The sequence below is a fragment of the Mastigoproctus giganteus genome, chromosome 10, assembly GCF_048544385.1.
Source record: "Mastigoproctus giganteus isolate SK-2022 chromosome 10, ASM4854438v1, whole genome shotgun sequence".
NCBI lineage: Eukaryota > Metazoa > Arthropoda > Arachnida > Uropygi > Thelyphonidae > Mastigoproctus > Mastigoproctus giganteus.
The window spans coordinates 147,617,456-147,632,567 of NC_143584.1; the positions used below are offsets into that span (position 1 = coordinate 147,617,456).

At 36.4% G+C, this 15,112-nt stretch overlaps 1 protein-coding gene across 1 annotated transcript in view; it reads right to left on the reverse strand.

Moving 5' to 3' along the window:
* LOC150079350 (sorting nexin-13-like) overlaps nt 1-15,112 on the reverse strand; it is a 392,325-nt gene that overhangs the window by 257,025 nt on the left and 120,188 nt on the right. The window contains exon 5 of the mRNA XM_090382305.1: nt 10,723-10,841. Coding sequence (XP_090238431.1) covers nt 10,723-10,841 — 119 coding nt within the window. The remainder of the gene's footprint in view (nt 1-10,722; nt 10,842-15,112) is intronic.

Consider the following 15,112-nt stretch of genomic DNA (forward strand, 5'->3'; position numbering starts at 1 on the left):
TAATTATTTTATTATATTTTATTTATTTCTTTTTTTGACCAGTGCAGCAGAAGTCTAGGGCTTCCTTGCACCACATGACTAACACTAACATGCACCAAGTTGCTGGTAAATGAGATCTGGTGGATGAGAGAAATGGTTGCTCACATGGATAGCAACTCCATCATAGGCAGGCCCCCCCCCCCGGAGTCTATCTTTACAGAAAATATTATAGTTTCTGTTATAATGATCATCAGTTTATTTTAAATATGTTACCTGTAAGTAGAAACAGACTGGCATGCGCTTATTGAGAAGAGCCTTGATGTCATCCAAATTCTGGTGGAAACCCCAGCAATTCCAGTTATCAAATTTATGTATTATTTAGAATTAGTGGGGCCCTCTGGTTTACTTTTGGGTATCAATCCTGGAAATCTTGTTAACAAAGAGAGATTGCTTCTAGAGATGGAATACACATAAATTTAAAGGGTGCAACAATATTTGCTGATGCTATTGAGGCAGTGCTAGGTGGGTCAGAAAACTGCTAGCTTGGGAGGAATACACAGACTAATAGATTAGCAATAGCTGCAGGCAGCTGTGAAAGTAATTCTTGCATTGTTCTACTGGAACATGCAGCAGCCTGGAAAGCAAAGTACTGGGGATTTCAAGGACTGCTGTGAGTAGAGTGTCCATATGTCCCGGTGTCTCAAATTTTTTTTTTTCAGGATGTTTAAATGTCCTGGTTTCTTGTTATGAACAATTTTGTACAAATGTATTTGCGCACAATCAAAAAATAGTACCAAAGTTCGCAGCACTGTCTTCAATTGTGCTGTCAGTCACAGCCTGTACGTGGTTTGATCAGTTTACAGATAAAGATAAGTGAAATTTTTTGTAACAGTCTAATTAGTTTAAGTTGCATAACAATAAAAAAAATGCCTAAAAGTAAATGTTTTCAAAGAGGACTTCCAGAATGAATGGAGTTTTATAAAATAAGGGGAAGACACGATAGCAAATGAGGCTGAATGCAGAATGTGCTCATGTTTCATCAACGAGTCATGGTAAAAGAAGTGATATCAAAGGTCACGTTAATTCTAAAAAACCCCCAATCAAATTTCAAGCAATTGCATCGTCATCCAAATTAGAACACTTCCTTCTCAAAGAAAATTCAAACGAATATGACAAGGTAGCCATCATTGAACTTACGATGGTGTATCATTTAATTAAACATCATCAATCATTTAAAAGTGCTGACTGCTCCTCAAGCCTTTTTAGTCAACTTTTTGATGACTCAAAAATCGCACAAAAATTTTCCAGTGCACTAATGAAAACAACTGCACTATTAAAAAATTTAATGACTCCTTATTCATTTAACGAAGTTTTAAAAGATATCAATAGTACTGAATTCTTTGGAATTTCCACCAATGCAAACAACCATAAACTGGAGAAAGTACCACCATTATTATTGCATTATTTCAACAGGAAAAATGGTATGCAAGTCAAACTTCTTAAGATGAATTGTTCACTTGATGAGAGATCAGAAACTATTGCCAACTACATTCTTACTTCTCTGAAGGAAAATAATATCCCCAGAGAAAAGTGAACTGCATTCGTAGCTGACAATACAAATGGTAATTTTGGAGGAATCAATAGACGAAGCCAATGCAACATATTTTCTCGATTCCAAAATTTGGTTAATTCCAATCGGATGTCAAGTGCACATACTTCATAATCCTGCTCAATTGGGAGCAGTAAGACTAGCAGTTGACATGGAATTGGTAGTTATAAAAATATTTTCTTCCTTTCGCACTTATACTGTTCGAGCAGAAAGTTTAAAAAGGAATTTTGCACTGCCGACGATGTAGAGTATAAAAAATTATTCTCTCAATCTAAAACTCATTAGTTGTCATTATTTCCTGTCACTGCATGCACTTTAAAAATGTTCAAAGGTTTAAATTTTTTTTTTTTATCCGAAGAAAAGCCCACATTTTTATTGAGAAATTTTTTAATCATTCACTGGGAGAAGCATATTTGTGGACTGCCCACAGCTTTCTCAGTTTTGCAGATACAAAAAAAAAAAAAAAAATAAATAAATAGAATAAATAAAAAAACAAGCAACTATTTTAAAGGTTAAAATAATTGTTGAAGAAACAATTAAGATGTTAGATAACAGAATTTCTGCTATTTGAGGCTGGAAAAATTATTCATTGTGATATATAAAACCAAAAAGTTCATTAAAGTTTAAAAACGAAATTATAGATTTTTTATTTGACGGCTAAAAATTATTTAGCAAATTGGTTGAAACCTCTAAAACAATTCTAGTTCTTAAACTGGATGCTAATGAAAAACATTCCAAAAATGGGAGGATATAGCAATTTCTCTGGAATCACTTCAAAAAAAAAAAAAAAAACTGAAATTAAGTTTGATAAAAATTTATTATATGATCAGTTTAGAGTTTTAAAAAAAAATTGCCATAAATGAAGTCGAAAATAATAAAGAATGGAATACACTGAGTTGTGTGGAAAAATGGACAACATTAATTAAAGAAACTGAATTCCTTGAACAAAATAGCAAGTTTATTAGATTATGTTCATATTTATTTGCAATTCTGGGTCAATGCTGGCTGTGAGCGAATATTTTCTCCCTTTATTAGTCCCTTAGGGTAATTTTTATCCAGTAAAAGTTTTAACTAATTTATTCTATAATTTTTGCTCTATCCACAAAGCTCAAACTTGCAATAACTGGAGCCAGAACTGTTGGATAGAGTACAGCATACAGAAATAATTAGTTAATTCCAGGATGGTAATTTGAAGCCAAGCCCACCAAAAATGTTAAAAATGGATGGGGCTGAAGCAGGAAATACAACGGGCCGATCACTGATAAGTGTAATAGGTTAGAGATAAATACAGTTAATGCAATTATTACCTGTTTTTAATTTGAGACACCTATGCAGAGATTTTAAGAATAAATTTAAAAATAATATAGATCTGATAGGTGCTGTGAAGAGTTCTGCTAAATATATTAATAAAAAATAGTTTTCACATCTATTGCATAAATTTTGTAGTTCAAATTTAAGAATTGTATTCTGTTTTTGTTAATTAAAAAAAAAGTCTTTCTTTATTAAAACAAAATTCTGCACATTTTTTCCCAAGAGATGAACCCCTCTCCCCTCAGATAACATTGCCATAAAGATAAGTGTTCCAGTTTTGTGTTGTTCTAATATGGACATCCTAGTTGTGGGTCATCATATAACAAGGAAATACATGGACTGTGTGAAGGTAACTAAAAGTAAGGACAGGTGCATGTATACCCGGCACCTGCATGTACACCAATGATAGGAGCATAGTAAATAAATTTGATGAATTTGAAGTGCTGATCAAGTGATCAAATGCAAACATTGTGGGGAACATCAGAGACATGGAGTCACTCAGATATAAGGGATGCAGAATTTGATATGGAGAGTACAATGTGCAGAAAAAGAACAGACAGGCCAGAACGGTGGGGGAGGAAGGAGTTATTATTATTATTAAGTATCATATGATGCAAGGAAGCAAGTTCGTAACGCATCAGACAGAAAATAAATAAAACCTCACACATCACTTATTCACCCCTCCAATAATTTGTCTAGTTTTTCCTTGAATTTATTCAAACTGCCCACTTCCACAACACCAGATGGAATTTTACTGCAACAGTTAACCACCTGCAGAATGAAGGCAAACCTCCTCACATCTATCTTGAAACCACTCATCCTCAATTTGAATCTATGCTCCTTCGTGTGTAGTCTGAGCAAGAGGAAGAATACCATCAGCATTAACTTACTCAATCCATTCAAAACCTTAAAATCTTCAATCAAACCAGCTTGCAGGTGCCTAGTCTCAAGATACTGCCTGTCTTGGTAATACTACTGTTTCATTTGCCTTCTCTGCAAATGAAAGGGTAGTATCACCATTCCAGCAGATCTACAGCCTTCCTATTAACCACTCTGCCAACCTTTACATCATCTGCAAACTTAAGACATTAAGTCTGATATACCTTCATCAATATATTAATAAATATAGAACACAGCAGTGGGGCCAGCAGTGAACCCTGGGGAACTCCACTAATAACATTAGCATGAAGTGTCCATTAATAACCATTCTCTGTCTTCTTCTTCTCAACCATTCCTTTATCCAGTGCAGCAACTTACCCTTAATGCTACACTGCTCCAATTTGTACAGCTGCCTTTTATGTGCAACAATGTCAAAAGCTTTCCTGAATTCCAAGTATATGTATAAAAATTATTTCATGCATCCAACTGTTTTTGTTACTGCACTATAATATCTAATCAGATTGGTCTGAAAAGATTGCCCCTTAACAAATGCATGCTGTGACTGCAGTAAAAGTTCATCCTGTCTAGATGATCCTGCATTACTTCTTTAACTAGAGCCTCCATTATTTTCCCTTGAAAAGCAGTTCCAGGGAAAATAATTTGAAAGTGGTGCAATATCAATGAAACTCGTTGCACCAGTTTCAAATTATGAACACAATTCCATTGCTATAAAACTTGGAACTATGTTTGTTTGTAATTGAAGAATTACTTGCTTTGAGACTGTCTGTGCTTATTTAATAATAGCTGTCATTTGGAGATGCAATTTATTTGAAAGTAGTGCAGTTTGTAAAAACAGTTTATTCTGCTGTGAGCATAAAGAATTGTTATTTAAGCTTAACTGTTGTTTTGTACAATATCTGATGCAGTTTGTTTTCATTTGCTCTGTATTCCTCTGAGATGCAGGGAAAGAGACACACCAGTGTTTAACTTCTCTAATGGCTTTAATTTCTATGCAACACTTGGATGTGTATACTTTCTCTTTTCACCATTTTCTTTAGGAGCATGATGATACATTGTAAGTTGCATTATAATAAAGAAAAAGCAGGGTACAGACAAGCACACTTAAATGATATGATAGAGAGTTCATCCATAAATGTACTGTAAATCACATGACTTCCCACTTTCCTCTATTTTACAAGCACCCCAGAATACTCTACTATGCACTTTTTTTGTCTGTTAAATCTGAGATCCATTAAAATTAATTACAGTTTATTTGTACGATTATATTAAATTTGTAATTACTAACAATAATGATATCGCCTATACATTATCATATAATTCCAAAGTTCATCACATTTTAATCACTGATGCCTGGAAAAAAAGCCGTGAATTAGGGTTGAATTTGAAAGTGTCTGCATTTGTTACTTGTTATTTGGTTTTTTGTAGGAGCATTAGCAACTAAGGCCATATTACTCTGGGATATGCGGTGGTCATTCCCTGACCTTTCCGCATCCTCCGTATTTGGTGGTGACGGGCTCGAACCCAGGTCTCATCAAGAAGCGTGTGCTACACACAGCTGCTCCTTCCCACCTGGCTACAGAGGCGCCTAAGTGTCTGCAATTCTGCCCAGACATGATAGGAGGGAGTATATGATGAGAGCCCTGTGATCAATTCGGCCCTGGAAATATTGTGCAGGGCTCAAGGGGTAGAATTTTTTTCAGCCTGGTCTGTACTTGTTAACAGGAGAGACTGCTTCTACAGGGATGGGATATACTTAAATAGAAAGGGTGCAAGAATGTTTGCTGATGCTATTGAGGCAGTGTTAGGTGGGTCGGAAAACTGCTAGATTGGGGGGATGCAAGGACTAATAGATTAACAGTAGCCACTGGCAGAGGTGAAAGTGATTCTTGCACTGCTTCTATTGGAATGAGCAGCAGCTTGGAAAATAAGATGCAGGATATTTCAGAGACCACTGGGAGTCAATGGGGTACAAGTAAACACATGGGTTGTGCTAGGGTAGCTAAGAAAAAGAACAGGTGCATGTATACTTGCGTGTACACCAATGCTAGGAGTTTGGTAAATAAATTTGATGAATTTGAGGTATTGCTCAAAGCATCAAAGGCGGATATTGTTGGGATATCAGAGACGTGGTGTCACACAGATATAAATAATGCAGAACTGGAATTTGGGGAGTACAACGTCTACAGAAATGACAGACATGATAGGAAGGGAGGAGAGGTTATGCTATTAGTTAAGAAACACATAAAATCCATGGAAGTGAAGCCAGTCAACATTGCTGGACAGTGCAGTGTTGAGTCAGTTTGGTGTGACATAAGCATTGGGAGATCAAAATTGAGAGTAGGAGTGTGCTATAGGCCTAATGACTCTGATGAGTATAATAAGAAACTGTACAGGGAAATAGAGTGGGCCAGTAAATCAGAAAGTCTTATAATGGGTGATTTTAATTTCCCAGATATTGACTGGAATTTGTGGGTTGGTCACTCACACACTAGCAAGGCTTTTGTGGATTTATTGGATGATTGTTTTCTACATCAGCATGTTCGGGAAGCAACTAGAGGGAGTAATACTCTTGATTTGGTTATCAGTAGTGATTCTTCATGCATTAAGAATCTGCAGATAGAGGAACCACTAGGTGGCAGTGATCACAGTGTGCTGAAGTAGGATTTACTCAAGGAGGTAACTACCATCAGGGGTAAAGGGAAGGGTTATTGCTTTCGTAAAGGCGACTACGATGGTCTGAGACCGTATTTAAATTCTATACAGTGGGACCAACTGATGATGTTACCAATAGCAAACTCAAAATGGGAAGCATTCAAAGAACTTATCTTGGAAGCTACTAGGCTTTACATACCAACTAAGAAATATTGTTCAAGGTTCAGGCCTAAATGGATGTCAGATGAACTAATGAGACATATGGCAGAGAAGAAAAATGCATGGGATACATATAAATTAACATGTGACACAGAAGCCTATGATAGATATAAGTTGATCTGTAACCAAGTTACAAAGGAGGTTAGGCAGGTGAAGGCAGATTACGAGAAATCTTTGGCAAGGGATGCAAAGAAAAACAGCAAGGAGTTCTTTACTTATGTAAACTCTAGAAGGAAGGGGATGAATCAGTTGGTCCACTTGATATCGATAGTTCAACTGTTCATAATCCTGCTCAGGTACCTAACAAACTAAATGAATATTTTGCATTAACATTCGCACATGAAGATATATCAGGAAGAGGAATGCTATAGATGAAGTAAACACTGGCAGTGAGCTAGATGATCTTGTAATAATTGAGAGTAAAGTAGAGGAGAAATTGTTGAAGATAAATACAAGAAAGGCACCTGGGGTGGATGGGATATATCCAGTTATATTAAAGGAGGCAGCAAAGGAAGTAAGCAAACCCTTAGCCATAATTATGAGAGCTTCCTTGGACTCAGGGGAGGTACCCACAGACTGGAGATGTGCAAATGTAACCCCAATTCACAAAGGAGGATCAAAGGCTGACACAAGTAATTATAGACCTGTGAGTTTAACTTCTGCTCCAGGAAAATTAATGGAAGCACTGGTTAAAGAAGCACTGCAGGATCATCTTGACAAGAATTCAGTTATGGCTCAGACATAGCATGGTTTTGTTAAGGGCAGGTCTTGCCTGACCAATTTGATTGGATACTATGATGTAGTCACAAAAGAATTGGATGCAGGGAATAACTTTGATATTATTTATTTGGATCTTAGAAAGGCTTTTGATACTGTTGCACATGGAAGACTGCTGCACAAATTGGAGCAGTGTGGCACTGGTGGCAAATTGTTGCTATGGATAAAGGGATGGTCTAGTGGCAGAAGACAGAGAGTGGTAATTAATGGACACTGCTCATCGTGGACTAATGTTATTAGTGGAGTCCCTCAGGGTTCAGTGTTGGGTCCATTGTTGTTTTCTGTATTTATAAATAATATTGATGATGGTATATCAAGCTTAATGTCCAAGTTTTCAGACAATACAAAAGTTGGCAGTGTTGTTTAGGACGCTAATGACGCTATGCTGCTTCAACAGGATCTGGAAAGGTTGAGCAGATGGGCTGAGAGGTGGCAAATGAAGTTTAACATTGTCAAATGTAAAGTACTACATATGGGAAACAGCAACCCCAGAGCAACGTATCAACTCTGTGGTACTACACTGACAGTGGTAGAGAATGAAAAGGATCTGGGGGTAATTGTGCAGGCAGATATAAAGTTCTCTGAGCAGCGCAGATGGGCTGCAAGAGTAGCTCATGGTGTCTTATCAATGATATACAGGAATTTTTCTAGCAGAGATAGGGAGGCGATTATTCCCTTGTATAAGGCAAGGGTCAGGCCGCACCTTGAGTATTGTATACAGGTCTGGAGGCCTCATTTCAAGAAGGATGTAGAGCTGCTGGAACGAGTACAGAGAAGGGCAACAAGGTTAGTGAACGGAACGAAGGGTTGCTCTTACGAAGGAAGGCTTAAGTTTTGCAAATTACAGTGTCTGGAGACTAGGCACCGGCGAGGTGATCTGATAGAGGTGTATAAAGTCTTGAATGGTTTGAGCATGCTCAATGCTGATGGGATACTGTCTCTTGCTCAGAATAATCACCTGAGAGGGCATAAATTCAAATTGAGGAAAGACAGATGTAGGATAGATGTGCGGAAATTTGCCTTTAGCCAGCGGGTAGTTGGTTGGTGGAACAGACTTCCGTCCTTTGTTGTGGAAGTTGATAGCCTAAATAAATTTAAGGCTTCGCTGGACAGGTATTTTGAATGAACGGAGGGGTGAAGTGGAAGGGTGTTTTTTTTTTTTTTTTTTTTTTTGCTGAGCTGCATAAGCTTGCTTTCTTGCATCATATGCCTCTACTAATGCTAATGCTAATACATATCACCTATACATTATCACAATGATATCACCTGTACATTATCACATAATTCCAAAGTTCATCACATTTTAATCACTGATGCCCGCTAATAAAACCGTCAGAGGTAGTCAACAATACATGATTCCTATAAAACTATCCTTCTTGCGGAAAGGCAAGAAGGATAGTTTTTCTTGTCCTAGTCTTTTCTAGTCGTCACTTGCATTGTTATACCCTTTGCCCAACATGTTAAGAAGCTAAATAAGTGAGATCTACAAGGGCTGTTCAATAAAAAATGATCATAATTTTTCTTTTTCAACACATACCTTTATTAATCATCCATATTTTGATAGTCCTTTTCAAGGCTTGCTAATCTAGAATTGGCTGTGTACTAATATGATGCATTTGCATTAACTTGTACATAGTCTAACTCTCTCCAGCCTGAGGCATAAGCCCTTAATGCATTATAGTCTTAATTCATCTTACACACCATCAGGCATCTCTCATATTGTGGAGTTATAATTCATAACCTACCTATCCACCGAAGAAGGGCCAAATAGCCCTGAAACGGTGCCATCTGGGTGGTGGTATCAACTGAGAATAAGTAACAACAGTCTTCTCCTCTAGGTGAAGCATTACTTATTTGAAGTAGTGCAATGCCGTGGAAACTCGTCGTGAAGGTATTCACAATATGAGATATGACTTAAACGATGCCGCTTTTGCAAATAATTTGCTAATCTAGAATTGGCTGTGCACTAATATGATGCATTTGCACTAACTTGTACAAAGTAATCCCATTTGATGCTGGTGAAGTACTTGATGGCAGTATAAGAAATGTGAGTTCTCACATAGTTATGATGCAGCATCCACCCATCTGCATGCAGTTGTGGTCATCTGAAAAGAATGTGATCCCACAAAGTGTGCAGTAGTTCTATAGTAAGGTCTCATAACACTCATATGATGTGGCACAACATTCAGGTAAATGTTGTGCCACATACCTTGAATGTCCAAAAAAGATGCTCATAATCTTTCCTCCAGAAGCCACAACTTTTGCTTTTTTTTGGTGTTGGCAACGATGCAGACTTCCAAATGTAGCTTTGTTGCTTACTCTTTGGGTCAAAATGGCGAAACCATGCCTCACCCACTGTTATCACCTTGTGCAGAACTTCACCATCTTCAAGTAACCATCCATTGCAGCCCATGATAAACCTCCATTCAAACTTGCTGCTGTTGTTCAGTTTTTTTTTTTTTTTTTTGTTAGTTGTTGGCGCATCGGCTTCTGTGGCCATAATGCACCTCCCAAAGTTTTTGCACTACTCTGATCCAAGCCCAAGGCGGGATTCGAACCCGCAACCTTTGGGTTCCCAGGCAGGTACTTTACCCACCCGGCTAGCCCGGTTGGCTGTTCAGGTGTGAGTATTCTTGGAACCCAGTGTGCACAAACATGTGTCATATACAAGTGGTCAAGGAGAATACCATGCGTGCTTCCTATTGATATTCTCAATGTCTCAGTTAGTTACCTTACTGTTATATGATGATCTCTCGTGATTACAGATGCAGTGTTTATAGTTTCTGTGGTGACAGCAGTGGTTGGAACTCCAAGACCGACGATTTTTGTGATTGAATAGCATCCATTTTTAAACATTCTAAACCACCTGCGAGCTGTGCTATATGCATGCATAGATTAAACCATAAGCCTCTTTTAACATTTCACATGCTTCAGCTGATGTTTTCTCGAGATAGAAACAATTTGAGAGCAGCATACTGTTCCTCGTATGGCACGTCCATTGTTATATAGGCAAAAATGAACAGGAAAAAACTTGAGCAACCACTAAGGTCACACTGCAGGTATGAAGCAGCTATGCAGTTGCTTACTATATGATGCAGCTTGATTTGGTCTTAGATTCTGCAACTCAACTAGAATTATCAAGCAGTACAACTGTTCATAAAAAATTATGATCATTCTTTATTGAACAACCCTTGTATTAAAACATGAAGTTTCATCAGAATTCCACTTGAATAATGGATAACAAAAGAAAAAAAAAAAAAAAAGTAATTTTATACCTTGCAGCAACATTGGTAATGAATTTTTGTGCTGACTCCCTGACATTAAATAAGAATTCTCGATCTGATGTGAAGCTATTATACCATGAGAAATAATCCCGAAGTGCAAATGTCAGCATCTGTGAAAGGAGAGAACAAAAAAAAAAAAAAAAAAGATACTATATATTTAGGATCAGAACCACAAAATACAATATTGAAAAGGAATACTATATTTCAAAATATTTATTATATCAGACTCATTTAAATGTTTAAAGTATAGCAAATCATCTAAAGATATGTGTAGGTACATACTGCAAGTGTTGCACCAAATGTAAACCTGAATATTCTCTAGGATAACAGGTTACTAAGTACAATATGCACGATGTGTGTAATGTTAGTGTATTACTATGCTGTATCTCTGACTTCACTTTCGTATATTAAACCACTCCTTAATTTACTTGAATATATTCTCTATCAAGCAACTTCATTAGCTGATGGCTGACAACCCTGTTCTATTTGACAGTACAGAAATTTCACTCCCTTGAAACTCATTTGAAGAGGTCTCGGTTCGAACCCTGTGAGAGACTGGAGGAATTCATAAAAAGGTCCATTCAGTCAGCACTATAGTGAGTCAATTTCAGATGGTAAGAACAGCATTCCCTCCTCATGATTTACACTGGATTCTTCAGCCTGCACAAGAGGCAAACTGGCCTAAGAAACGAGAAAACATACATTTCCATGTCCATGGCCTCTTCAATCAGCACTATAGTTAGTAAGTTGTGGAGAGAATAGGGTTCCCCTGTGATTTATTCTGGATTCTTCAGCCTGCACCAGAAGCAAATTGGCCTAGGAACACACACTTACATACACTTGAAAAAATTCCCCAGAACAAGAACTGTCAATCTCTTATTACATGTACAGGTCATGCTTATTCAAAGACTGAAAACTTCACAACAATGGTGACTTGTACTTCTTTTGTTTCAGACCCTAAAAGCAGAAGTGAGTAAAAGTAACTTAATTTAGGTTAAATAAGAATACTTTATTCAGGGATGGTCGTTTGGGGGTATGGATAGACTATCACATTGGGCAGTTCATAAGTGTTTTACTGTGTATTTCAAGTGTTCACAGGCTTATGTGCATGTTTTGCAGGCTGAAAAACTTGGACTAATTCATAGATGAAAGAAACTCCTTCTGTCTTTCTCTCTTTGCCTGAGATCAGCTAAACATATATCTGAACTGAAGAGGCATTTAAGAATTTTTGCATTCTCTGATGGAGAAACATGCATTTCTCCAAAGAAGTAATAAATAGAGCTTATACAGAGGTCACTGTTCAACACAAAATCAAGTGTTTCAGTACACGAAAGGGAAAGAAATAAGAAATCAGTGGCTGATGGTGAAACAGAAGTCTGCAAATGTTTTGATAAACATTTATCAAATGTGCATGAATTATATATATAGAAAAAGAGAGTTAAGGGCATCTGCCAATCTGATTGTAATTATTAGAATCCTTGAGGCATCATTCATACTCAACAAAAAAAAAGAAATAAAATAAATAATAAAAAACATAATAATAAAAGTCATTTAGAAACCATTCCACAAAATTTGTTTCAAGTTCAATAGGAGGTAATGAATAAATATGATCAAATGAAAAATGGCTTGCGATATCTGTATGACGATATCTCAATGAAATGTTTCCTTTGGACAAAAGAGAAACAATATTTTTAAGAGGATGTTGAAGAATATTCATTGGCTTGTTCAATGCCACTAATTTGTTCATAGGTTCACCATATTTATTTTGTTCCTTAATATTTCTGAAAGTCATGAAGTGGTATAAAATACTTCAAATACAAAACCACTCAAAAAAAGTTTGCCTATGATGTTTTTCCTCATCAAAAATTGGTGATTTTATATTGGGTGTGTTCATAATTGTTCTACATAATCTGTGTTTTTTTTTTTTTTTTTCAAATAGATTTTTCCCACTGGGACACAATAGTTAGTATTCTTTGATTGCAAAAGCTCTCTTCAGTCCAAAAGCCACTTTTCCTTTTCTGCATGTCAATGCAGAAAACAGACATTTTCCTTGTCTTTTTATGGCCAGATACAATGGAAAGCGCTTTTAAGTTTGTTTCAAGTAGTGACATGTACCTGAGAATATGATGTGTCTTCCATCCATAATGTACACTAAAATTGCACATTTCATATCTGAATTGATTTCAGGCCTAAAGTGGTGTATCTGTGTTTTACCACAAGTGACATTCCATGTAAAGAAGGCTTCCCATTTGCCTCATACTATGTCGGCAAGTCAGAGGTAATTTCTTTTCTCTGACATTTGTGATCTAGCATCAACTGAGTGGAACAAACTTTTAATAACTTGGGTGGTTGCATTCAAATTTCCTCTGCTAATTCTTAGCTGTAATAACAATTCCTTGTACATGACACAACTGATGCTATCCACTCACACATTGTACACTGGTATTACTACTGAGGTTGGGAGATTGCTGCATGTCTATTCATGGAAATCAGCTATGCTTTGTTCTGGAGAACTCATATATTTGACTATGCATTCAAGTGTACATTTATCAACAGTGTCGTTCTAATGCCCCCCCCCCCCCCCACACACACACAAGAACTGTTTTTCAAACATTTGCATCAATCATTTCAAATGCTTTTTCAAGCATGAACCTCACATACCAAGATTGGTATATGACATGGATGGTGTCACAAGGACATCATTACAAGAGTTCACTGAATAAGTGGTACAGGAAGTAACACAAAACATCTTAGAATAATTCTTTAAAAAATTAAAGGCAGATTACAGTCCATACAGGTTTAAGTGCTTATTATTTCGTCAATTTCCAGTTGTTGATATAACTGCATCCCATGCTGTTAAAAGAATATTTAAGATGACATGTTACTATTTTCTTAAAATTATAAGTGAAAATGCTTCAATAGATCCTGATAGATAGTGACATCCTCAGGTGCAGATTTTTTTTTTTTTTTTTTTTCCCAGCTTAAATAAAAGTAAACTTGTAAAATAAGGATGGTTTGCAGTGTGGCATGCTGTTTTTGTACCAGTTACCAATAGTTTGAGCAGTGGTTCTCAACATGTATGCTCTGTCACATTGATGTGCCATGAGATTAGAAAAAACTCCACTGAGTTCAATGGCAATCATTGTTTAGGTGTGGGATGAATATGCACATCATTTTAACTTCAAGTGTGACGAGTAGCAAAAGATTGGGAACCACTGGTTTAGAGGAAGAAGGTGAAAAGGAAAAGAAAGGGAAAGACAAAAAAGTATGTGAAGATAAGATACAAAAGGCATAAGTGCAATATATTATTATTATTATATACATGGATATAAATTATATATCTGAATACCAAATAGTATAAATAAGGAAGAAAATAAATCAAAAGTACTAGCATTAATGTGCGTACAGCAAGGAAAATATTTTTGAAAAGCAAATAAACTTGGTCAAAATTGGGAGGATAAAAGATAACAATTACAGCTGGTGAATAAAAATAAGTCATCATACCTCGCCTTCTTCAGAGGACCACAGATATGATGCCTTATTTGGGCATTATTCTGTACATTCATGTCCATGAACCATTCTTGAACAGCATTTCGATGTTCAAACATCTGTTGCAAATACCAGAACAGAAGTTATTATAATGTACATTTTTGAAAAACAACAAATGCATTGTTAGTGGTCCCAACACTGTGTGAGTGAATATGTCTATACTATGTAAGCTAAATAATTAAATAAAAGAAATAAAGAAACAATGAAAAGTATGTGATGCTTTATAATGCTAAGAAGAGAGGTAATGATAAAGTACAGACAAAGAAATACAAAAGAAAACCATCTTCTTCGATTAAAAAAGAAGAAAGGAGAATAAAATACTCAGATAAAATGGGAATGTAAGTATCCAACTTCAAAATAGAAGACCCTGTTGCACAGAAAGAATAAGTTTGTGCCTCAACCAGTCAACATCCTTTTACTGTCCAACTTCAAACTCACAGAACCAACTTTTCTTCTTCTTCTTCACTTATTCATTCAACTTCCATTTTCTGTACCAACCTTCTTTCACACGTATTTCCTGAAAATTATGGTCGCAAGATGCTGTGAATGTGGCTTGCAAGGGAAGGTGGTCTCAGTCAAGCAAACTGGTAGTTTTTCAGTGAAAACAGCAATTTGGGTATTAGAAAAGCTATGTCTAACTTGGCAATAAACCTAGTATGTGGGGAAGCAGCTCTCAGTTAAGAATTAGCTAGCTACAAGGCAAGTAAGCAAATATTGGTGGGAAGTGAATCATAAAGGTTAAAGTCACCATCACAACTTATGATATTGGATAGTTTGGCAATGAAGATCAACCAGGAGCTAAGATTGTCAAACTGACTGGCAGATACAGAAG